General features: G+C 41.1%; 1 protein-coding gene across 1 annotated transcript; it reads left to right on the top strand.

Moving 5' to 3' along the window:
- The first annotated feature begins 759 nt into the window (after window positions 1–759).
- ppp1r15b (protein phosphatase 1, regulatory subunit 15B) lies at window positions 760–5,901 on the top strand. The gene is made up of 3 exons (XM_034686098.1): window positions 760–1,183; window positions 2,333–3,648; window positions 5,088–5,901. The coding sequence occupies exons 1-3, from the start codon at window positions 1,015–1,017 to the stop codon at window positions 5,295–5,297; spliced, it is 1,695 nt and encodes a 564-aa protein (XP_034541989.1). The 5' UTR covers window positions 760–1,014; the 3' UTR covers window positions 5,298–5,901.
- The last annotated feature ends 1,623 nt before the right edge of the window (window positions 5,902–7,524 follow it).

Raw genomic sequence — 7,524 nt, 5'->3', positions numbered from 1 at the left:
TAAAAATCTGTGCAGCATGTGACAGAAGAGGACTCGTGTTCATTTATCAACATCACTTCATAAAAAAAATAAAAAATTGAACATTTTAAATAAAATAAACAAAAATCAATGTCATGTAAAACTATTGTATTTATATTTAGGGCTTTCCAATGTGCATTAAAAAAGTTTTAACATGAATTTTAATGAAAAATGAGTGAGTGAGTTATCCTCATTGAACTATGATCTGTGAGAATTAAAGAACACCAATGGACTAAATATTGATTTAAATGGTTAGTAATGGAGTTAAAATTTAGATTTAATAAAATGTGTATTGGGATTTTGGGACACTTTTGGATAATTGAATATGCCCCGGAAACATTATTGCTGTTCCAGAAGAAAGAACATAACAGGAGGGTTAATGTCTGAATTCCCCCCTGGGAGAAATAAAGTATTTCTGATTCTGATAAATGGGAACTGAAAATGTAAACCAAAACACCTGATAAGACTGAGAGTAATTAGGGAAGTTTCCTGTGTGTGTTTGGAGAACTCCCTCTAATTTATTTATAGCACCAATTTTTGTTTTCACTTTTTAAACCTGAGTCTCAGTCCGAGTCTGATCTGAGCCTCTGAGCGGGCTTTCCTGGTATCTGAGGAAATTACTGGCACTTTCCGTGCGTCAGACGTTACGTTCTCTTAGGGGCGGGGCTTGTGACGTTGGGAGAGCGACAGCCGCCGTGTCCAATCACAGCGCTCTTCTACGTCACGCTTGTTTATATTTAACCGTCGCTGTTGCAACACCGAGACATTCACTCCTACTACAACGAACAGACGACAACAACACAGACAGAGAAACATGAGAACCATGGAGACTTTACAGGAGAGAATCTGACCACAGAGGCCGAGACATGAAGCCTATCAGCCGGATCATGAGGCGACAGCACACCGACGCGGACCGGTCACTGACACACACCAGAAATCTGCTGCTTTTTGTCGAGGAGTTTCAGAATACGTGAGGAGGAGAAGAGAGAAGTAAACATGGCTGCTGTTGTTGGTTCTGGTTCTGAGAGGGGTTCTGAACGGACGGCCATGGAGAGGTTCGGTACCGGAGGGATGGCGCTCTTGCCCTGGACTAAACAGATCCTCACCGTGTTGTGGGAACAGCTGAGACTGCTGGTTCAAGTCATCTACTACACCTTCATGTCAGGTAGGAAGAAAGGAGGCAGAGCTGGAGGCCGGTGGGAGATCTTTGTGACATGGTTATCACATGTACTATCATTTAATCACATGCATTTATATTTAATATTATTTATGTGAACATTTGTGCAGGAAATTAAATTATGTAAAAAGAAAAAACTAAATTATTGCTGCATAAATAACAAAAAATTAATTTAAATCCCTGAAAGAAGCTTGCATTGTAGTGAAATATGATGTGTTATTTCTCATCAGGTAAAACTGAGGAGTTTAATTAAAATCTGATTTAGAAAAAATTAAAGAAACACATTTTTAAAATAATTAAAATCAGATGTAGAAAAAAAAAAACATTTTTAAAGTCATTAAAATCAGATGGGAAAAAAAACTATTTTTTTCCCCACATTGTTTTTATTGATTTTCAACAACTTTAGACATATATTTATCAACATTCATACACATATCATCACATATATGTTAATAAAAATAATAATATGTCTAATTATAAACATTTTTAAAATCATCAAAATCAGAAGTAAAACAAATAATTTTTAAATGATCAAAACCAGATGAAAAAAAATATTTAAAATCATCAAACTCAAATGTAAAGATTTGAATCGCCTCATGTTCATTTTCTCTGTCTGATAATAATCAGAGTCAAAGTAGGGCAGACCAGAATCCTATATTCAAGCAGCTGACTGATCAACACACAGATAAACATTTCACACTACAGAGTTTTTATGGTTCAGTGTTTGTTGATGACTAAATGTTTTGGGGAAAGTACAATAAATAACTCACAGACCTCCCTGTAGTCAAACTAGCTCCTGTACAGTCATCTGTTTACAGAAACACAAGCTGATGTTAGACTTCACCATGTTATCATCTTAATCTAGTGACTGTAATCCCCAGAACAGCTCCATGATAGACTCTGATATCCTGTTAGAGACACCATGGTGATTTATTTATGTTATGTTACAAACTGTGAAGAGTTCAGATCTGTTTTAACTTAAAAATGCTAACTGTACCTTTAACGCCCGGTACCATCATGAGGTGTTGTTGTGAACTTTCAGTCTTATTTCATGTTTAAATACTAAAGATGTATTTTGTGTAATCATAATCCTTCTCCTTAGTGTCCGTCCTCTAACACTTGCTCCTGATTCTTCAGTTTTCCAGATGTTCCGTCTTGAGGTTCACCTGAGGATCACAGACGAGACCGGTCAGCACATCCAGCACATGAGCGCTGCGGCGAGCCAGACGGACTCCTTCCTCTTCTCCTCGTTGTTTGACGGAGAGAACGGCGTAATGGTCGGCGGTTCCAATCCCCTCTCTAACTTCTGCGCCGACGTCGGCGACCCGTTCACTGGGAAGTCCACCGCCGAGGCCCTGCTGTCCAGTCTGCGAGGGGACGACCTGTGCTGCGGACTAGTGGACGACTTTGTGTCCAGAACCACCGGGAAAGAAGACAACATCTTTCTGGGTCACCAGTCGAGCTGGAAGATGGGCTTCCCCGGCGACTGGAACTTCTTCGTGTCGAGCAGCGACACCTCGAGCGACGGCTGTCATAAGAGCTGCGAGAAAGTCTTCAAACAGGAAGAAGAGGAGAGGAGCTCTCACTGGAGCAGCGAGGAAGACCAGAACGTGGTGGAGTTCGACAGCGAGGAAAGTAAAGCTCTCTGGGAGTCTCTTTCAAGATCCAGCGATCCTTACAACCCCTTCTTCTTCTCTGCGTGTATCTCAACAAACACCAACATGGGGAGAAGTAAGAGAGAAGCCAAGGACGGCGACGCTGCTGACATCATGTCGGTGAGCAAAGCCACGGAGGAGATGTTCGGACCTCGAGGTCTGAACATCTGGGTCAGCCGGTCTGACAGCGAGAGCAGCTGGAGCAGCTGGGCCAGCTCAGACAGCTCCAGTCCAGACATTGACAAAGAGGAGAGCGAGAGGCTGCTGGAGTTCTTCAGCAGTCCTGAAGATCCCTACAACCCCATGTGCTTCACCGCCTGCACCGTAACCACCACATCCCCCAAAACCCCCCACACCAGCACGGCCCCCGAGCCGTCTCCTGGTCCCCCCTCCAAGTCCGACACAGACACGGAGGAGAAGACCAGCAGCTTCCCTCCTTCATCTGAGGACGACGAAGAAGAGCAGCTGTGGAAGTCTCTTGGCCTGAAGGACGACCCGTACCATCCTCTGAACTTCCAGGCCTGCCTCAAGAGCTCTCCAACAACATCACCACCCCAGTCTGGAAGAGATCCAGCCCCCCTTGGTGAGAACAGTCCCCCCATGAAGGGTCAGAAATGTGAAAAACAGTCAGAAACACTCCAAAAACCTCGAGCCACGAAGCCCTCTCTGCCACAGAGAGGAGTCAAGCAACACTCCCATCCAGAGCAGACACGGGTGGCCTGGAAGAGACCTGGACCAGCAACTCCACCAGTGACAGAGGAGAGGAAGGAGAGGAAGACCAGCAGAACCCAGAAGAAGGTACAAACGGCTCACTTTACCTCTTTATTTCACTTTAAACAGATTATTTGACTGAACACACTCAGGTTCATAACTCAGGCAGACACATTTTTTCATGAGGGAGTGTCTCCTCCTCCTCCAGCAGACTCGTACTCTGTTAGGCCGAGCTGTGTGTTGTTGTTTGGCAACGCCGCGGTAGTCATGACTAAGCAAGTCAGCAGAGAGTTTGACTTCCTCATGGCCTAAATAAAGTAGCAGACGTGTTGTAAAGTCATGTTAAAGCCTCGAGGATGAACGTCATGTTGCGTCAGATTCACAGAAATATCCCAGTTTAATAATGAATACGTGTCGCTCTGAGAGCTGCTGGGAAAGTACGTGATCCTTATCAGGCCCTGAAACCAAGTCCTGCAAACAAGGAGACATAGAGTGACTTATATTCAAAGTTAATCAGCTCTCACTACCAGTCAAAAGTTTGGAAACACCTTCTCATTCAAGGGTTTGTATTTATTCTAATTATTGTAAACACTGTAGATTAATACTGAAGACATCAAAACTATGAAAGAACATATATGGAATTATTTAATTTTTTAAAAAGTGTTAAACAAAGCAGAATATGTTTTATATTTTAGATTCTGTAAAGTAGCCCCCTTTTTCCTTCATGACAGCTTTGCACACTCTTGGTATTCTCTCAGTCCGCTTCATGAAGTGGTCTCCTGGAATGGTTTCTAACTAACATGAGCCTTGTCAAGAGTTCATTTGTAGAATGACTTGCCTTCTTAATGTGTTTGAGACCATCAGTTGTGTTGTTCAGAGGTAGGGTTAGCACACAATGGATAGCTCTATTTGACTACTGTTGTAATCCAGATTATGGCAAAACCAGATTATTTCATAGTTTTGATGTCTTCAGTATTAATCTACAATGTTGGAAATAATTAAAATAAATGAAAAAACATTGAATGAGAAGGTGTGTGTAAACTTTTGACTGGTAGTGTATGTGGCGTTGATTTGAAAGGGAGGATCCTGCAGAAGTCTAGAACAGGGGATCCCAAACTTTTCATCCTGCAACCCCCAAAATACAGTCACCAAAGCAAGCGACCCCCCACTGTCCCTCAAGGTGTTTTAATGTGGCTTCATTTAGCTGGTCTGCAGGAAATTAACCTACCTATATGAGAATATCATATAGGTTTCTTAAAAGAAGGGCAGAAAACTCATCACATTTTCTATTTTCAAGGCTTTATTTCAAATTTAGCTACTATTTTTTTCTATATTTTTAACTATAAGGGGTTAAATGTACTATTTTTAGATAACTTAAAAAAAGAACATTCTAGAAGACGTCTTGCGACCACCCAGGGGGTCCTGACCCCCACTTTGGGAACCCCTGGTCTCGACTATAAACAAATAAAAATCACTTCCTTCTTTTCAAGTCGTATTAATCTCTTCATCTCCTTTCTTGATCCCAGGTGCAGTTCTCTCCTCTCGTCCAAGTCCACGTCATGCGGACCTGGCCCTTTGCCCGCCAGGCGTCCCGTAAAGGACAGTGGGAAGAAATGGCGCGAGACCGGGACCGCTTCCGTAGGCGAGTCCAGGACACGGAGCAGGCCATCGGGTACTGCTTCACCCGGCAGCACAGAGAGATGATGCGGGCGTACGTGGACCGTGCCTTTAAATAATAAAAGAAGAAGAAGAAGAACACTGAATGTTTCATTTCCTTTATTGGACGAGGACTCGTGATTGGTTGCAATGCAACAGTGATTTTTGATTTGGGCCAATTAGAAAATGGATGTTCGGCCAACTTTGATGTTCGGTGTCGAGTTGATCAACTTTGTACCTCAGAGGGTTTTTTTACATTGTGTGCACTGACTGACACTTTCTATATAACCTCAGCATTACTGTGTGGAATGTTGTTTTGTATGCCTTATATACTGACCTAGTAATGTAACTTATTTATGCCCTATGGAGCTTGTCCCTTTGTTTGACCTTTTATAGTGTTTGAGTGCTGAGACTAGACGTTCAAGTAGATCCTGAAACGTGTTTTTGATTTTGTTTGAGCATGATGGAAACCAATCATTAGTCTGGTCTTATTGTTCAAACTGTTTTACTTTCTTATTGACGTTTTGTCTCGTATTTTATAATTTATTTTGATAACGACCGCCTCTTGACTTCTTTGTCATATCAACGGAAAAGATTCAGACGTTCACTCGGCTTCTAAAAAGATGTTTGTAGCAAATGTTGTCATAAGGTGCTTTGTCAAATCAATAAACTTGTCATAAATTATCACCGCTCTCTGTTTTTGAAGTTCATATTTCATGAAAGGGGGGTAAGTTAGGAGGCAGTTTGGCTCAGTGAATAACTCTGGCTGCAGGTCTGGGTTCAGGGCCGACCCACAGACCTTTGCAACATGATCTACTCTCTCTTCACAGCTTCCTGATCTCTCCAGGGGGGTGGTTTGGATTTTCTACTTCACTGAAAGACCAAAAACAAACAACACAGGCGGGTTTTTGTACCCTAAACACAGCCGAACAGTAAAGAAAGGAGAGCACACAATGTTCCTGAAACATGAGCGCAACATAACACGCGTACAAGATATTTCACAACACCTATGGTCAGGCTCTGTCAGCTGTTTGTACCGCCAAGTTCTCAGAAATGTTTCCTGAAAGGTGAGATGAAAGCGATGTATGAAAAGGAAATGACCTCAGGATTAAACCATCTGAGCTATCTTAGTTCTACTCATAGATATTGTTAGTGTGCCCCCCCACAGTGTGGAGAGTAGGAGTGTAACGTCACTTACAGATAAAGAGAAACACTTCACCCTCAGCTTCTGGTCTACAAACCAGTCTAACCTCTCACCCAGTTTGGACACACCCAGTGTGCTCACTCAGCCGTTCATAAATCACCTGCAGGAAGACGACTACACACTGAACTATGGCTTCCATGCCAGCACTGATTTAATGAGTCACAAGTTTACATTTACAGACAAGATCAAATATTAATATCTAACACGTCTCATCGAGGTCTGGTTCACTGAGAGAGCTCGAAGCCTCTTTAACCCTTTAACGCCAAGCGTATCATATTGGATACATCAGTTTTTGAGACCTCTCCATCATCACAAGCAACATATAGTCTTTTTGTTATTTAAGAACATGTTTAAATGACATAATCAGGTACATTTAGAGGAGAAACTGAGATATTTACAATGTAAATTGTATTTTTATATATTATGCAAACTGCTGTATAATGATTGATGACTGGTTGAATGCTGACATGGCTCCCTGGCAAAGAATTATCTTTTGCTCATTGATTTAAACAAAAATTGAACAATTCAGAGAAGAAATATACAATAAATTAGTTTTTTTTTTGCTGTGTAGTGGATACAAAATAAGTGTGACTTTGTCGTGCAATACGGAAAAAAATAATTTATATTTTTTAAATTACTTTGGGAAAAATTTGAAGGAAACTCAAAGTTTTCTTGGCCAAAAAGTTTGTTTTTATATGTTTTAGTTTGTTTAAATTGCACCAAAATGCCTGATTTATCAAATATGATACAAATTAAAACTCATATATGAAAACTGCTATTTCATTTCTTTTTTGTTTATTTGTCAGAAGGTCCAATAAACACTCCTTTTTCAAATAATTAGAATTTTCTGGCAATTATTTGATGATTCAGGCTTTACAGGGTTAAGGAGTTTCAACTGCATTTGAGACTCACTGAAACTACAAGTGATGCTTCTTAAAGGTGACATATCATGTAAAATGGACTTTTTAATGGTTTTCTACCTGAAATATGTGTCCCTGTCTACAAACCTCCCGAGAATGAAAAAAATCCTGTTCTGATTTCTCCACCTTTCTGTAAATGTGTGTGAAACGAGCCGTTTCAGACTTCCGTGTTTTTGTTACGTC

This window comes from Notolabrus celidotus, chromosome 6, assembly GCF_009762535.1.
Source record: "Notolabrus celidotus isolate fNotCel1 chromosome 6, fNotCel1.pri, whole genome shotgun sequence".
NCBI classification, from domain to species: Eukaryota; Metazoa; Chordata; class Actinopteri; order Labriformes; family Labridae; genus Notolabrus; species Notolabrus celidotus.
This window is presented reverse-complemented; position numbering and strand designations above follow the sequence as displayed.